The following is an 18,363-nucleotide window of genomic DNA, read 5'->3' on the forward strand; positions in this document are numbered from 1 at the left end:
AGTGATGTCTGTTACTCGTCAGCCGACACGTACACACTGCTGTCCAACACGGCACGCCTCTTTTCTGTCCTGAACGCCGACACGATGTTTAAAATCACACACTGAGGCAACGATATGCCATCCTGTGTGGGTCAGCGTAATGACCGGCCTGCTAAGCTCTCATCTATCTACAGCGTCTCTAGTTGAGCCTCCAGTATCAGGAATGTTTACATGTTCTGCTCTCGTCAGAAACATTTGTCTGAGCTTAAATGTTGCAGCTGCTCGTTTCTTCAGTAGGATCATATCACTCCTAACATCTTTACTTGTGACCCCCTTAAAACTAGACCTCAGTGACGACTGATCTCACTGATATTTGGATCAATTCTAAAGTCTAAAGTCTAAAGACAACAGATTTGGGGCAGATATGTGGCTCAGTCCAAACAGTGTCAGAACCAACGTAACAAAAACCAGTTCAACATGTTGTCCCTGCTCTATTTCCATCTGTTCTCACTCAGAACAGAAATATATTAACTATGAATGAGACTGTGCTCCAGAATAACCTTCAGCTTCAACTAAAACAACCCAAACTATACAGCCAAGCTCCTCGTGCTCATCAAACACTCCTGTTGTTATGTGCAGACTGACCTGCTGTGAAAACCTGCTCCTCTCTTTCAGGTAACATCAGGTGACATCAGGTAACATCAGGGAACATCAGGTAACATCAGAAAATGTCAATCTCAAATGTCAAATTCAAAGCTGATGCAACAAGACCAGCTGAAACATGTACTGTCTCCCACCCGCTCCATGATGTGCTGGAGCATGTTCAGTCAAAGACTCGTTCCCCCAAGATGCACCGCAGAACGCCACAGGAAGTCATTCCTGACCCTTCCTGATGCATAATAATGCAATGGAGCAATAATTCAACTCTGCAATCTGTTGATATAATACTGCACCAATGTTCACTTGTAAATAACTCTTATGTATATAACTTTTTATTTTATTGTATATATAATGCATATATTTTTTCTCACCTCTATTTAAGCCGTATATGTTCATGTGTATCCTTCTCTTAAGGTGTCGACAATGTGTATTTCAGCCAATCACAGACATGTTGGTGTCAGACACCTCACAAGAAATGTCCAAAGATATTCTAGAGCTTTTAAGCTTGAAACTTTCCTGCTACGTACCACGATTTCCAGAATGGACACGACTATGAGAATAACACGGTGCACAATAAAAGCGGTGTGATTTGTGTCTCTGTCACTCTACATTTATATCTGTGCCTCTGATTTACAACTCATACACCAGACTTTGTCAACTTGGTATTTTTAAATGTTTATATATTTATGGATCTCCACCTATTTGTGTGGACTCTTTAGAGACTGTTAGCATGCTGTTTCACTCAGTCTACAGTTGCCAGCGTCACGTGACGCGTGTTCGACACAATGTGTAAATCTCATCAGTGTCTGTGCCTCTACTTTACATCTGTATATCACCATCTGTACATCAACTTAGCATTTTTAGTATCTTTGAATGGAAATATAACGATAACTACACTATACTGTCAATCTCAACCTCTCCGTGTGAATCCTTTTGAGACTGTTGTTCTGCGCCGTGTCTCACAAACGATTCACACACGTAGTGACTATTCTTATGACTGTGATGAGAAAGGATGTTGAGGACAGTGAACTCACCGCTGGAGCAGTCGAGTCCTCCCCAGCCCGGCTCACACTGGCAGGTATCAGGAGACACACAGCGACCGTGCGCACACTCTTCAGTACACAGCGCTGAGGAGGAGGAAGAGGAACATTTACATCAAGCTTTTCTGTAAGAACATCACAGTCTGTGAGCTGGAGGAGGAACAGAAAAACTAAATCTGCTTTAAACAGATTTGATTTCACTGCTCGGGCCGGCTGGCTCCTTTCACAAGCACCTGAGCGGTTTCATCCCACCTGCGCATGTTTGATGCTGTCACATAGTTTTTTTCAGTTCTGCATTTTAAACATATTTTGCTATAAACACACAAAAAAACCTTTTGCCTTATTTCTTTGTATTTCTCTGTGTAATGTTCTGATGTGAATTCTTCATTCATCACAAAGAAAATGTACTTTAATTATTCAACATTAACGTGTCACCTGACAAACATTTCTTTCTTTCAATAAATTATTTTATTATTATTTTCCAGCCGTTAATAATTCAGTTCATGTGTGCCTGAAGGTGTCGCAGCGATATCAACCAAAACATCTGGAGACAAAGACAAACACCTTCTCCACATAGACGCTACACCTTTGCACATAAAAACACCTTTTTTAAATTAAATGAAAATGTCTTGCTGCTTTTTCTCCAGAAAAACTGACAGTTACCTTTTTTTTTTTTTTTTTTACATGTGTTTGCCAACAGGCACTTTCCCAGTTCATTTAGCAACAACTTACACAGGCTGAAGCGGCCTGCATGAGACGTCAGACGTCCCGTTCGCTCCCTTCTTGTTCCTAATATTCTATGTAAAATAAATACCCAGACGGTGCCGCGGATGGCTGCCTCGGTGTGTTGGTGCGTCTTGTTTGGTTTGTAAATACATAAAAAAAAGAACAATTCTGTTTTAATCGTTCTGCACCAAATCAACAAACAACTGCCTTGTATGTGTACACCTACCTGGCATTAAACCTGATTCTGATTCTGATAAAAGATACATTTTTGTTACAACAAAAAGACATTTTAACAGAATAAGTTTGTATTTTACAATAACATGAAAATATCTCGTTATACCTCGAAAAAACGAGGCGGCCGCCGTACATCGAGCTTTTCAGATGACAGGTTTGGAAACAGGACTCGGTCATGTGCACGGGGGCCAAGTGCACAAGGCCCCAGTGCACAAGGCCCCCGTGCACTTGGCCCCCGTGCACTTGGCCCCCGTGCACTTGGCCCCTGTGCACATGGCCCTCGTGCACTTGGCCCCTGTGCACATGGCCCTCGTGCACTTGGCCCCTTTGTTTCAGTAGTTTGTTTCTGAATCAGCGATGCTCACATTAATCCATCAGGAGGACAAATTGTGAGTTTCTGTAAATATGTTTGTTTTCCTCGACCTGCAGATATAAACACCTGCGATAAGGAGCTCAGAGTGTCCTGATAGTGTGAGGACTTTATCTGCTCTATAAAGCTGCTCTGACATCTTCATCTTCTCCTGCTGCTGTAATATTTCATCATGACTCCACGTTACAGTGAGAGCTGTCGCACTATCTGACGACTGAAAATAATGACTCCATCACGGCGTCATAAACAGTGCAGTGTTTTCTCAGGGAGACGTATCTTTATCGTGTTCAGCGATTAGCTCAGGGGACGTGGTGGCTACGAGGAGGTGTGAGGAGGAGAAGGAAGAGGAGGAAATAAAGGGAAGACTGCAGGAAGCCGAGAGAGACCGAGAGAGACAGAAGCAATAAAGACGAGACTCACTAATGTTCTTCTTTTACACAAAGTGAATCTGAAAGTGTCGCTCTGACTTCAAAGAGAAACACATGAAACTTTAAACCCACTGACACATCAGAATGACTTTTAATAACATACACTTTACTTTTTACCTCCTCTTATGATGTCATTGCTTCACAAAGTGCATTCTGAGCAGCTCTGCAGGAGAAACAAGCTCATATTTAAACCTGTTACACTGTGAAGTAGAAAACAGTGTGTCCAAACAGTCTGACGTGTGGTTACAAGGCAGCTGTGACGCCCACCAGACTGTACCGGTCAGAAACCTGGACCACATACAGCAGGCACCTAAAGGCACTGGAGGCACATCTCCAGAGGTTCATCACCTTCAGGTCAGCTGGGAAGATTGACGCACCAACACCAGCATCCCCACCATCACTGCCACCATCGTCCAACACCAGCTGAGATGGACCGGACATGCCATGAGATGGACCGGACATGCCATGAGATGGACCGGACATGCCATCCGTATGCCTGTCTCTCTCCTCCCAAAACAAGTCCTGTTGCTCACAGGACGATGTCAAGATGAACATCAAAAAGTGCCACATAGACCTCAACCCCTGGGAAACCCCAGCAACCAATGGGGCGTCTTGGAGGGCGTCCTCCACAGCACTGCAGAAGAAGAAGGCAGACTGAGAAAGGAGACACCACCCCCGCTCACCCCCGCCCACACTGCACCACCAACATATGCGGCTCTGGAACCGGCCTTTTCGCCACCGTGATGACCCACAAGGACCAAGGAGGACAGTCATACTCGACCCCGAGTGAGCGCTGATGATGATGATGATGATGATGATGATGATGGGGTTAAGTCTTTAGGAAAGTTGCTACATTTTCTTTTTCACGTAATTTTAACATTAAAGATGGACCAAAGAGGACGCCACACTTCCTGTTAACCATCATTAAATGTCTTCAACTCTGGGCAACAAAATCCAGAAGTTACTGTCTATCTAAATTAATTCAGCAGACATGATTACACAACAGTTTCAATCCAAATGTACCCAAATTGTAATCAGATTTCCACAAAGAAGCATGAAAACTGTGGATTAATGTGCATTTTAATCTGTTATGTGAATATTTAGAGCTGATCCAATTCAGTGTGATCTCTTTAAACGTCAGCAGAAGAGGACGCTGAGATGACGTCAAAACAAGAGTCTCACGCGATGGAGGGAAGGTTTCAGTGTCCCCACACAGATCTGATGGAAGTTTGAGACACTGGAGCGTTTATATTTCTTCCTGTGAAAGAGGGTCTCAGTTTCTGTGCAGCCTGACATCTGTGCCTCACAGCTGCAGGTGCACGCTTCATGTACAGCAGGTGCATCATGATTTATTCATTCAGATGGATTTGCATTGCAATTTGTCACTTTTTGTTGTCATTGATGAAACGTCTGCACATCATCCAATCATGAAACGCTCCCTAAGGTATTTTAATTTTCTCTCATTTCTGGTTTGTTGGAGGAGACTGAAAGTTAATAAAGAAAGCAGCCTGCAGAGCAGAGTGCTGTTGCTGCTGTGAGATGGCAGAGCGAACGTGATGCCTCTGATTTTACTAAATATATACACACGTAAAAAGAAAAGCCTTGTTATATGCTTATTGGATTTTAGTGCCAAGGGTTTGATTAAATGATCGATACCGCTCTCATATTTGCTAGGTATGAAGCTGGAGCCAGAATGCTTAGCTTAGCATAAAGACAGGAAGCAGCTAACAAGGCCCCATCCAGAGTTTACGCCCAGGAACTGCAACATCTCAGGGTCATGTGTGTTTGCTTCTGTTCACTTTAAAACCCGGAGGATCTCACTTGTTAACATGTTTGTTTTTACTGTGCTCTATTATTTATTATAGTATAGAGTTATCTATTATTATCATTATCATTACTATTATTATCATTATTTATTATTATAATTTAGAGCAGCAGCAGAGTAGCCTGATCGGGACGGACCCATGTGCCCCGATCAGCGGCCATATTTCCCACACATACATCACACATACAACATCAGTGGAAACAAAACACAGAAGACTGTTGACAAGGCTGTGTGTTAATATTTATGAACATTGTACAGCAGAGCAGAATCTGATAAGGGGACACTGAAGCTGCTACCAGGGAAGCTGCATTATTCAAAACATTCAGCACCTTGGACAGCTCAAAGCGGATAAAAAGCAACCTACTGTATGTCTGCATTATAGAACATAAACAGGCCGATATCCATGACCTCTGACAGAAACTTAAACACAGCTGATGAGCCAGTGGAGCGTGAACATCATGCTCACACAAGTTATGAACTACATCAGCAAAAGTGAAATGTAACACCGACAAGCCTCTGGAGTGGAGCGTCTAACAGACTGCCCACAGGGCAGCACGTGGGGCAACTCAATATGATGGATATGTGCTCACTGTTACTGTTTGACTGGTAAGGTATGCACGATGACAATAAAGTGGCTCAGCGGCCGTGCAGCAGAACATGTTCTCTGAAGATAGATCAAGCGTATTGATAAGCAATATAAATGAATTATTAATCACCCCGTCTTCTCTTGAATGTCTTACACATTTAGTTCAGCAGACTCGTTGCTGTTTCCTTGCAGGTCTTTCTCGTCCTCTCTCTCCTCCTCTTGTTCATCATCTCGCTGTATTTATAGTTCATTTATTTAGTTGGGTTTATTGTCAACACTCTGACAGCCGGGCAAACTCCTTGTATGTAAAAACTCCTCTGAGTTAAACCTGATGAATCCCAGAAAAATGACATCATAAATCCGTCTCTCTATAAACAGCCATATATTGTTTAATGGAGCGAAAGAGGAGACATAAAGCAGCTGTATTATCACCTGCACCTACACTCGTTCAAAGCGACAGGCTGAACTTTATCTCACATCCCCTCTAACTCCTTTATTGAGGATCACTTGTGTGTCTCAGTATGAATAGTGCATCGTACATCAGGTGGGGAGCGTGCAGGGAGCAGACGGGCTGACAGCTCGGAGACTTCAGCTCCTCCATCACACAGATATGAAGAGCTGCTGCAGCTTCTCTGAGCAAATGAACATCACATAGATGAAAAATAATCCTCTTTAAAGCCACTTCTGCAGGATGGGTAAAGCTGCATCAAACACTATTACTCTATTTTAACTAAACTAGCTGTGAGGTGTAATTTAAAATCAGCAAAGTGCACACAAAGCAAAGTGCTGAGTTTGTAAAGCTGCATGGAAGTGTGCGAGCAGAAAGTGTGGAAGCAGGAGTTGGACTGGCCCGGAGAAGCAGAGGGCTCGTCCCGTCTGAATTTATGGTGGCAGGGTGTTAACGTTTTACAGCTTCTCTCGTGCATTAGGACAGGAAACCTCGCAGCCACACAGGCCCGGCACTCTGACGACAGATTTATACTAGAGCAGGGAGACTACAGAATCAGCCCGTAACACTGAACAGGACCTTTGTGTGTTTTAGTGATTATTATTGATTTGAGTTTCATGGTGACAGAAACATTAGAAACACTGCTGAAGATTAGGAAGTAAATCATTTGCTCCAGCAGGCCTGTAAACATATTCTCAGACGATCGTTGGTACGATAGCTTTGGAAAACTGAGGCACTGTTTTTTGGACATTCTCCAGTCCTCGTTCCTGGGTCATCAAGATTTTTTCACGGGTCCAAAAGCTACACAAGCAGCCGCAGCACTGTAACATTAAGCTGTTGTTACATGAACCAAGCAGCGATTTCAAGGAGGTGCCTTTTTACGGAGCCCGGGGGGACGTGGAGGGGAGAAAACCTTAGGTTGAAAAATCTTGCAAAAATTGTGGAAAAGGTCAGTGTACCACTGGCGGTGTCACAGTTCAACTGGTGTTGAACTAACTGGTGACGGTCACAGTGTGTGTGAGCGTGGCTAATGAGTCTGTTGTACACGAATGAGGAAACAAACGACTCGACCACTTCGCTGCTTTATCTCACGTAATCTGTGTCTTTTGAGACGTTGCAACAGTTTGCTGGAACATTCAGTTTTCTGTCGCCACTGCTGATCGCTACGTGTCGCCTTCTGTTTTCTTAAAATGATGTTATTCCACAGAATCATAAATAGAGGGGGCGGTCAAATCGGTAAATGCTTCACAATAATTAAAACTCCGTAAATTCTGTGAAATAAGTTTATTAACTGGAGGTTGACCTCACTTGTGATGTTCTGCTGCGTGCAGCAGCTGTGGTTGCGAAGGTGATCTCTTGTTTTTATGATGCCAACAGCATTGATGTGCACATATCCTGCTGCACATGTCCCCTCCCGGCCTCCGTACCTTTCAGCATCTGTTTCTAGAAACCTTTTAGAAGCATTCAAGGAGCCCTTATCGGCCATTTCAAGGTGCTCTTGTACAAGCACCAGAAACATTTAGCGGCAGTTTTTAGCATCTGTTGGAAGGTAATGTTAGGTGCTTGTTTCAAGGTACTTTTAGCTTTAGCTTAAAGGTACTGTTTCAAGGAACCCTTTGGCGTCTGTTTGAAGGTTCCCTTTAGCAGACGATTCAAGATATCCGTAGTGTCTGTGCCTTTTAGCAACAAGAAACCCTTCAGAGGCATCTTCAAGGAATCCTTTACGGCTGTTTCAAAGTCCCCTTAGCATCTACTGCAATGTAGCTTTAAGCTGTTCCTATTAACCCTTTAGACACTGCTTTCAGGAAGCTTTGGGTCTGTTCTATGAAAGGTTCAGGGAACAGTTACAGCCAATAATGCTGTGTGTGTAATCACTGCACAACCCCTGAGATCGTTCTGCTGGATCCTGAGGTGGGCCTCGAGCCTCAGTTTGAGAACCACAGTCCTACAGGGAGGGACGGGTCATTGCTGAAGTCAAAACGGCCTGAACTTTAAAATAAAGCCATCAGGATCAATAGTTTCTGTCAGACACTACTTCCTGTCGTCCAGCATCTTTACGGAGCGAGAGAACAAGTGTCTTTATGACGGGACAGGATTTAATAAGAGAGCCAAAGACACATGCTCCTGTAATCCTGCAGGAGAGCTGATACATCATTAAACTGCTGCCTAATCCTTTCATCCCCAGGACTGGAACAGAAACAGCTACAAGGAGGATTACATCAGCAAGATGAATGGATATCAAATTAAATAATCGCCTCCTAATTCCAGCTATTGTCTCTGCATGCTGAAGCGGTCTTTAGTGCCCTTCAGTCTCCTGATCTGCTGCTGCAGGAGGAGCAAGGAGGAGGTGTGAGGAGCGAAGGGACTCAGTGTTAGTGCAGTCCTGACATCTCTGTCCATGTCTGACCACGGGGCCGATCACAACACCCCCGGACGTCAGAGAATCAAACTGAAACTGTTCTCGCTGCACGTAGACGCACACGGGGCGCGACAGTCATGGACTCCAGGCTGGCATTGATCTGCAAACATTTAAAGGCTTTTTTTTCTTCTTCTTCTTTTTACACATTTGCAAAAACTTTGAACATATACAAATCATCAGATCCTATTTCAACAGTTAAATCTCTGTACTTCTCTGTGCCTCACTGTAGACAGAGCACTCCTGGAGCCACGTTGCCCTGTATTGATTATTGTTTTTACCCCGAGCCGAATTATCCAGAAAGGTCTGCTCCTCTCCCAAACAGACAGACTTGGAGATCACACCTATAAAAACACCAAATGAAGCGGCTCCAGTGTTTACAGCTCTTTGGTGGACAGAGCATGTGAGGAGGAGCTTAGAGCAGAGCTTCCTTCAGCTGATTTCTAGGTCAGTTTTATCGCTCGTGAGGTTTTTAACAAGAGACGAATTATCCACAAAGGGAAGTAAAATCACTCCATAAAGCAGTTTAAGGTTATAAATCTGTGTTTCCACAGCGCAGACAGCACGTCAGGAGGGCTTTCAGAGAGCAGAGCTTCTTCTAGCTCATTTCTTGGTGGCCGTCTTGTTTTTAGGTTTTCATGAGCCGAAACATCAATGAAGGTTTCCTCCTCTCATTAACAAACTGACCTGGTCATTAAAAATGACATGAAGTAGTTTCACACTAAAATCTTTGTTCTAAAGCCAACACAGACACTCGGTCTCACATCGACCCACCGGGTAGCCTCTGGTTAGTTTTAAGGACAGTTGTGTTTGTAACACGTGGTTAACGTGGTTAACGTGGTTAACCTGGTTAACGTGGTTAACCTGGTTAACCTGGTTAACCTGGTTAACCTGGTTACCGTGAAACACTCCAGTTAAACACTCTCTCCTGGGAAAGTCTTCCCATCCATCGCCTCCAACCTCCACTGAGACAGACGACATCGTCACCTCCCTCTGCCTCACATGAGACTTACACCTGACTCAGCATTTACTTTGGTTGATTTAAATAATGGTGCATTATAGATACACAAGAAGACAAGAACATGACCAGGAAATCTAGGATTACAGAGAGAATGATTCTGATGTAATCAATAATCACATTGCAGCTGTGAATGTGTCAGATTGTGTCAGAGGTGATGTGGCGGGTGAGACGGGTGAGGGACAGCGGAGGAGGGGGGTAAAGTTTGTGCAGGTTAATGGGTGAAGAGGTCACAGATGACCAGCTGCTCGGGTTCAAAAGTCGGAGACGCAATCGGCATTCGAGATCCAGGAGAGAGGGAGCTTTATGAGGGTGGAGAGAGGGCACAGCTGAGGGAGGAAACATGACGAGATGAAATCCTCCTCCTCCTCCTCCTCCTCCTCCTCCTCCTCCTCCTCCCTGTGTCGGGGGGGAAACCTTTCAGTTAGCTCAAGCACATCACACAACAAAAGGTCTGTCCGAGGACGTTAGCGTTAGCCGAGCAGGCAGGCGTCTCCTCCTAGTTAACATTGAAGAATTAGCTTCCGGCTATCAAACTACTCAGCCGATGGGAGCGGGAGGCTGTGTGTGTGCGCGTGTGTGTGTGTGTGCGTGCGTGCGTGCGTGTGTGCGTGCGTGTGTGTGTGTGTGTGTGTGTGTGTGTGTGTGTGAGAGAGTGTGCATGTGTGCGTGCGTGTGTGTGTGTGTGTGTGTGTGTGTGTGTGTGTGTGTGTGTGTGTGTGTGTGTGTGTGTGTGTGTGTGTGTGTGTCAGGCTCACACAATGGAGTGGAGAGGTATTTGTCTCGCTCCCCTGGAAGAATCTAATAAAGCTGTACACAAGCAGATGTTGAAGAACACAATGCGCCCCCCCCCCCCCCCAGGCAAACCCATTCACTTCCTGTCTTTATAAGAAAGGAGACGCGGCCCTTTAGAGTTTACCATCTAGGCTGGATAATTGATTGCTTTTGCAGAATAGGAAATGTACACCAGCGTCAGACACAGACGGGGAATATTCTCTGTCTCTGGTGAATGTTGAGATTGTTTCTGTGACAGGTTTGTGCTGGTGTTGAACTTTAAACTGATTTTTCATGCAGTCCAACCTGGGCCTGCCGCAGCGTGGACGATAGCCTCTGAAATATTACATGTTCTCTACTCACTGAGCTAAACAGGTGGCCATGGTGCGATGTCTTTTTAATACAGGTACGACAACCGGCTCCTTCACCTTCCAGGAAACTGTATCAGGTCAGAGACGCTGCCTGGTTATCAGCCTCTTCTCTTCTGCACATAGGCTGTATATAACAAGTGGACAACTTTATAGCACTCATTGGTTTGTGGAGTACCGTTTTGAAGCCTTCAGTTTAGCCTTTAGTCTGTCACTATCTTGTTGTTTTTGGAGCCAGAAGTGACCATATATGGACGGGAGGATGGAGCTGGAGGGGTTAGCAAACATTAAGTTATCAGCTAACGCGAGCCTTAGCACGGTGGGCAAGGTGTATCTGTAATTCACGATGACTGTGATAATAGTAAAGTTTGGCTAAAGAGTGTCTATAAGTCAAACAAACACCTGACCGGTCAATCACAGGTAGCCCCGCCCTAACTCCTCCCCTCTTCCTGGTCTGTGTGACTCTCAATGGGAGCATCAGTGACTAAATGAACATCATGCTGTGTTGAAGAAGACTTGAAACTAGAGACTGAGACCATAAAGTCATTAGGAACATGTTTACTGAGGGAATACATCAGGAGAGGAGGAGGAGCATGTTCTCATAGACTTCTATGTAATTGCACTTCTTTTAACAACAAGTGGAGTCGCCCCCTGCTGGACACTTCTGCATTGGCTTCCCTTTACAAACTCACTTGCTGTTGACTTGTTCTGTAATTAAATGGCACGTTACAAACACAGCTGTCAGCCCCCTCCTGTAAGCGTGAGGTAAAGGTGCTCTTACAAAGCTCACGTGTCAAACGGTAATAAAACGCTGCAGTTTGCTATCAGACAGCTCCGTCACCGGCTGGATCTGCGCCACAGGGGAACGTTCGCTCTGCATATCGTCTCTGCAACAAACAAAGTCATGTTCCTGTCATCTGCATTGTTATTTCCAAACTTTCCCTCCTTCACTCGACGCACACCGAGTATCCAGGCTTGTTAAAATTGCAGCGTGTGGTGTGGAACAGTGATTCAATCTCAGTCGTTATCTTTTCACTTGCGTCAGGCGGTTATCTGTATCTGCTGTTTGGAGCTGTCAGAGTCAGATCAATCTGGCTCCGTTACAAAGTGGAGCCATTTCTGCTTATAAAGTTTTGCCACACAGAGCTTTGAATACGACTTAAACAGAAGACCAAAGACAGAAGAAAACTACCTCAAACGAGCACCAAACGTCTGCTAATATAGAGTCAGATATGATCAAATATCTCTTATGAATCTCAGCTTTAATCTAAGAAATATGTTTGAACAACACGGCCATCGAGGGCTTTTTATTTCCTCAACAAAAGACCTTTTATTTTCTTGATATTTGCACATCACATTCACTTCTTTGATAATAACGGTTTTCTTTAAGCTTCGCAGCCTGCTGCGTGGGATGGATCTGCTTCCATCCCACGCCAAGTTGGTCACTGAGATAAAACATTTTGTCATTTTAGTCAAAGAGAAGCACAATTCTTCCATCAGACATCAGGCCGAGCAGCAGATGTTCACTCGGAGCCAATCAGACACAAACATCTGATCCTTTATTTCGCTGGAAATCCAGACTTAACTGTTTGAGGGGCACACACATACTCTGTTTATCTCATCACGCCTGACTCATCAGCTCATAGCTCCATCCTGAAGCCCTGCAGCGAGCTAGCAGGGCACCAAAGTGACAACGTTTCAACGTTACATGAATGACACAGTTTTAAAGTAGTCAAAGCTGTTATCAAGTTTATTCTAGGAATGTTACAAAACACAAGAGCTTATTCAGGTTTTTGGGGTTTTAATCGAATTTTCTAAAGTACATGTGTTCATCCTGCAGCAGTGAAACAGGCTGTAATGGCTGCAACATAATCCTTGATGGGTCAAAGGTCGTCCTCTAAAAGTTCTTGTTGTTTCCACTGACAGGCTCAGATTGTTATTCTAAGTGTGTGACAACATGACAGAAAGGATCCCTACAGAGATAGACCTTTTTGTTACAGAGGAAGACGATTGTTTTAGTACATGGCTCTCTGCACACACACCAGACTCCAGTGATAGACCATAACAGTTGAAATCTCTGCTGCTGCAGGTTTTCTGTTACACACAGTGATCTCTGATACCAGCTCTGTGTCTTACAGCAGGCTATAAATAAGTACAAAGGTTATTATATGAAATAAAGTTGTCATAAGATGTTTATGGTGTCCGGGCTGGTTACATTTGGATTATTAGTCCTTCTGGACAAACATGTACGAAGGTGAGAGACTGCACCTCTGTTGGGTTTATTACAGTGTACTCAGCTTTTAATGCTGGTTCATTTTTTAAGACAATTCTTATAATTTTTTTTATTTTTAAGTAAGAGATGTATTAAATGATCAAATGTAATCTGACAGTAGGAGCTCAGGCCCAGACACCTCCTGTTCTAGTGTCAGCGGGCTGACTTGTGCACATCATGGAGCACTAACCAAACCACCGCTACAAATATCACACAGGTCACAACATTACAATAAATGTGAAAAGGAATGAGCAGAACTCACGGACACACAGGTTTCCACTTTCATAGAAGCCGGGGCAGCACTGAGAGCGACGCCTGTACATCGTCCTCACGCCTCGTCTGTACGCCGTCTTATAGCTGATCCTGTACAGGTGACACACACACACACACACACACACACACACACACACAAGTTGAAAAAACTTGAACAGTTAAAGCATGTATGTGTATCACAGACTGTATAAAAAGATGGACGACATGACTTAAACTTAAACTCTCTGTCGCCCCCTGCTGCCTGGCTGCAGTATAGCTCATAAAGCACGCCTCCTCCATGTTAACAGATGGGACATGAGTCAAACTAATGACTGTATATCAAGATGGACGACACATCTCCATCTGCTCTCACTTTAGGGAATTGAAGCCAAAAAAGCCCCTGTGATCCGCGCTGCCACCTCACGATGGTGACGTCACTTGGAGCCAGAGCTGCGCAGTAGAGATCGACGGGTGGAGCGGCCGTAGTCACTTCCGCTAACCAAAACACACACTTAGCTTACTGACAACACAGCAAGGATCCCGCACGCCGGCGTGTCAGAGAAATGAACACTGTGACATAAATCAGCATGATAAGAACTAACTACAATGACAGAAACCATGTTTGAGAAAAATGTATTTGTCGTGTGTTTTGATTTTATAGTTGTCCAAGTGTTCATTTTTCTGACGAGTTTACTTTTAATTAGTTATTTGATGCTATAAAAAGGGGGCGTGGCCTCATGATTGACAGCTCTGTGGACAAATGGGGCTCCTGCAGCGTTCTGTTCCCGAGTAGCAGAGTAGAGGAGGAACGGCGAGAGGAGACGTAACTAACACTAACACTACAGTCATTGAACTTTCCATCAGCGTGAATATCTGCTTCAGACCGACACAAGAAGCTGTTCTGCTGCAGACTGAGCCCACCTGAGGGCTCCGACACGCCAAGGACACCTGAGGGCTCCAACACGCCAAAGACACCTGAGGGCTCCAACACGCCAAGGACACCTGAGGGCTCCAACACGCCAAGGACACCTGAGGGCTCCAACACGCCAAGGACACCTGAGGGCTCCGACACGCCAAGGACACCTGAGGGCTCCGACACGCCAAGGACACCTGAGGGCTCCGACACGCCAAGGACACCCGAGGGCTCCAACACGCCCAGGACACCCGAGGGCTCCAACACGCCAAGGACACCCGAGGGCTCCAACACGCCCAGGACACCCGAGGGCTCCAACACGCCAAGGACACCCGAGGGCTCCAACACGCCAAGGACACCCGAGGGCTCCAACACGCCAAGGACACCTGAGGGCTCCAACACGCCAAGGACACCTGAGGGCTCCAACACGCCCAGGACACCCGAGGGCTCCAACACGCCAAGGACACCTGAGGGCTCCAACACGCCAAGGACACAAGGTAAAGGTGTGTGTCGGGTAGAGGAAGGGGCGGGACGTCAATACTGTGGCTCCACCGACCGATCTCTCCTGCACACACTCTGGGAGTACTTTAGTTTTACTTTCTACAACTAGAGAAGGTAGAGATGTGTCGGCCATCTTTATATACAGTCATTGGATTGCGGTCAGTTAAAGTTATAGAGGAGACATTAAACTTCATAATCTTACTTAAACTTAAATGTATCTTTTCTATTTATTTTCCTTCGGTCTTCGTCCCATTCAAACAGGAATTACTAAAAGTTGGAGCCTCAGCTCAGATGTTTCGGTGCTTTTGAGAATCGAGGCCTGAGTCAAAGTGTGTTTACGTCTTTACACTTCTTAAAGACGAGCGATACTTAAACGTTTAGGGGACTTTTCTCCTTCAAGGACGCTGGTGTTGTCTGACATTTCAGCTTCAGATCGATGGTGACGCTCTTAGCTAGAGGAGGTAAACCGGAGCCTATAAAGCTTAATGTGGTCATTAAAGCCGATACGCCGACGGTCGCTCATCAAAATGACCACATGAGGAGGAGCTGAAGTGCTGCTGTCGGGGAGTAGACACAAGTGACTGACTGCCTCTGAGCTTCAGCTGCAGCAGAGTAAAAGATGTCTCTGACAGAAGGCAGGACGTGACTTCTTTTTTCACAGTCCACACCGCTGCTAAAACAACTCCTTTAGAAAACAAGCTTCATGATTTGATCCTCGTTATAGAAGAGAAAACAGAGAGGGGAAAACATGTCTGTAACTTCAGCAGAAACCAGAAAGAACCAGTTCAGAGTTGGTACCAGGAACTTCTGTGATCTGGTGTTCTTTGTTTTTCACCTCGCCATAAAGTGACACAGGTATGCTGACGTCCTCTGGGTGTCAGTGGTGACCTCTGACCTTTCCTTAATAAGTCACAGAGGTGGGTAAGATGGTGGTCCTGAGTGGGGAACTGAAGGACTGAATGTAAGTGTCTCTTTGGATGTGTTTTTAATCTGTATTTGGTTTCTGCATCTTTTTAGTCATTTGTGTGTCTTTGTGGATGTCGTGTCTCTTTCTGATTGAATCTTCACATGGACGCTGTTTGGCTGTTTCTCCTTTTTGGTCATTTTGTGTCTTCTTGTGAAATGTGTCTCTTATTGGCAGCTTGGCATGTTGGTCATTTCGCTCTTACTCTTTTTGTATCTCTTTCTGGATGTGATGTCTCTGCCTTTGGCTGTTTTGTGTCTCATTTTGGACCTTTAGAAGTCTCTTGGTTGATATGTGTCTCCCTTGTGAGTCTCACATTTGGTTAATTTTTGTCTCTTTTTGGGTGTTTTTAATCTTGACTTGATCACTGTGTCTCTTTCAGGTTGTTTTACACGTCCTTTTAGAAATGTGTGTGTCTTTGTTTTGTGTCTCTTTTTGTGTTAAATGAGTCTTTGGATGTGATTTGTTTCTTTCTGGTTGTTTTTTATCTTTATTTGGTTACTGTGTGTCTTTTTAGTGATTTGTCTCTCTCTGGACGTCGTGTCTGTTTTTGATTGTTTTTCATCTTCATGTGGACGCTGTGAACGGAGTCTCTCTCCGGTTGTTTGCTTTGTGTCCCCTTTAGGTCATCATGTATCTCTTTCTGGTGGCTTTGCGTCTGTTTGTGGTCATTTGTGTTTTTAATGACTTTAAAGTCACTTTTTGTTTTGAGAAATTGTTGCAGGAACATTTTCTGATTTTTTTTAGACTCATTTACAAACAGTTTAAGGTTCAGGTAGGGTTAGTATCACAGGACGGGATGCTGTCTGTGTGCATACCTGTGTCTGGTGCATTTGAACCAGTTGAGGATGTCGGTGCAGCGGGTGTAGTAAACCTGGTCGAAGGGATGAGCGTAAGACTCCTGCACGGTCACGGCGTAGCTGGAGGGATACAAGACAAAACCACCGTTTAAACGAGACAGTTAATCAGAGCACATGCTGATGCAGATTCTTCACTGTGACATTAACGAACCATCCCGACACAAACAGAAGGATTTTTACAAGTGTCCTCAAAGTTTTGGTGAACCTGAAAAAACAATATTGAATTGTGTTTCTAAAACAGTTTATTTTCTCTTAATGCCATAAAAGTTCCTTTAAAAGAAATAATCATGGCGTTTTGATCCCAGAGAGCACAGGATGTCTCAAACCATCGATTCTTCCTGAAAACTCTGAAAGCTTCACTTTCCTAAAAACTTGGAGACTTGTTTGAAGAATCGTGACATTAAGACGTTTTTTTAACTCTCTGTTCTGTGCAGAGTTTTCACACTGAGTTTGTTCTCGTCTCTTGTGTTAATGAAGGTGACTGAACTGAAGCTAACCTTTAGCGAGAGGTGAAACTGTAAAAGTCATCGGAGGTAATATCCATTTCCAGCGCTCCTCCTGATTACTCTGAGAGATTATTGATCAGAGCACCTGCACTCTGCGTCGCTCTCATCACAGATGACATTGTGCTTTTACTCACTGAGCGCTCAGACCACTCAGGCCGTCGCATTAGCATCGCTCTGAATTTACAGCCCGGTGTGTCCCCAGGAGGAAACCTTTTCCCTTTTGCTTCTGATTATTGGTAAACCCTCCGAGCTGATTTGTGGCGGGGAGTCCATTAGTTCACCGCAGCGCTGTTTTTCACTTTGAATACCAGAGAAGAAGACTGACCTCTCCCAGTGGCTGCACACGTTGGGGTCATCTGGGTTGAGGGACGACACCAGAGGGATCAAACCGAGCAGGTTGAGCCACAGCAGGGCTCGGGGGGAGACCCCAGCGGCCCCCATCGTCCTCTTCCCCCCGTCCTAAGAGAAGCAGACACAGTAAGGAGTTAAACTTTCAAACAGAAATGCATCTGTCTCTGAAACATCTGAAAAACATTACAGAACACTGATATAATCAACAGAAAAAACAACAACTCCGAATATTAAAGCCCAGCTGATATTTGAGGCCGATACGAACACCGATGCTCGGGAAGAGAAATTCACACATGATCGAGACAGCGGCGCTGTGTGACAATAAGACTCTTTGAAGTTACCCTGACAAATAACAAAGCATATTTAACATTATCATACACTGTCAACCAATTTGACTGCAGATCAGTGACAGTAACGTGGTAAAACAATTTCTGAATCACCCTTAAAGGGGCTATATGTAAGACTTCACACGTAATCATCAATCAAATATTTTTTATTGCCAATGTGTGAAGGGATCGTAGAGGAACTGATAAATTGAGACCTTCCCCAACTTCCTCCGTTGCCCCTAACAACCTGTGGGCTGAGTTTTATGTAAAGCACTCGGGACGGTTTTATCTGTCGAAGCCCGTCCAGGGTTGCCAGGTCCCCGGTTTTCCCGCTGAATTGGGCTACTTTTGAAGTGTTGCCGCGGGTGGAAATTTTTGTCCGTTAGTTGGGTAGACCTGTTTTGCATGCAAATTACATGAATAATAGGCTATCTATAAATAGAAATCCTTTTAGGATTATTTTAGATTAAATAATTTATTTATACCCAAATCCTACAAAAACAGACTCCAGTTCATTCAGCACACACAATGGACATGGGACATGCA

The 18,363-nt window shown here is 44.6% G+C and overlaps 1 protein-coding gene across 1 annotated transcript in view; it reads right to left on the minus strand.

Moving 5' to 3' along the window:
• The window catches only part of LOC138588525 (multiple epidermal growth factor-like domains protein 11), a 47,435-nt gene extending 29,854 nt beyond the window's left edge, over positions 1-17,581 (minus strand). Inside the window, exons 1-4 of the mRNA XM_069658684.1 lie at positions 17,466-17,581; positions 16,593-16,694; positions 13,407-13,507; positions 1,674-1,766 (exon numbers count right to left, since the gene is read on the minus strand). Of these exons, the coding sequence (XP_069514785.1) occupies positions 1,674-1,766; positions 13,407-13,507; positions 16,593-16,694; positions 17,466-17,581 (412 nt within the window). The remainder of the gene's footprint in view (positions 1-1,673; positions 1,767-13,406; positions 13,508-16,592; positions 16,695-17,465) is intronic.
• Positions 17,582-18,363: the final 782 nt, after the last annotated feature.

This window comes from Semicossyphus pulcher, unplaced genomic scaffold (genome assembly GCF_022749685.1).
Source record: "Semicossyphus pulcher isolate SPU_LCO1_2020_fin unplaced genomic scaffold, fSemPul1.0.p SCAF_1, whole genome shotgun sequence".
Classification (NCBI taxonomy): Eukaryota; Metazoa; Chordata; class Actinopteri; order Labriformes; family Labridae; genus Semicossyphus; species Semicossyphus pulcher.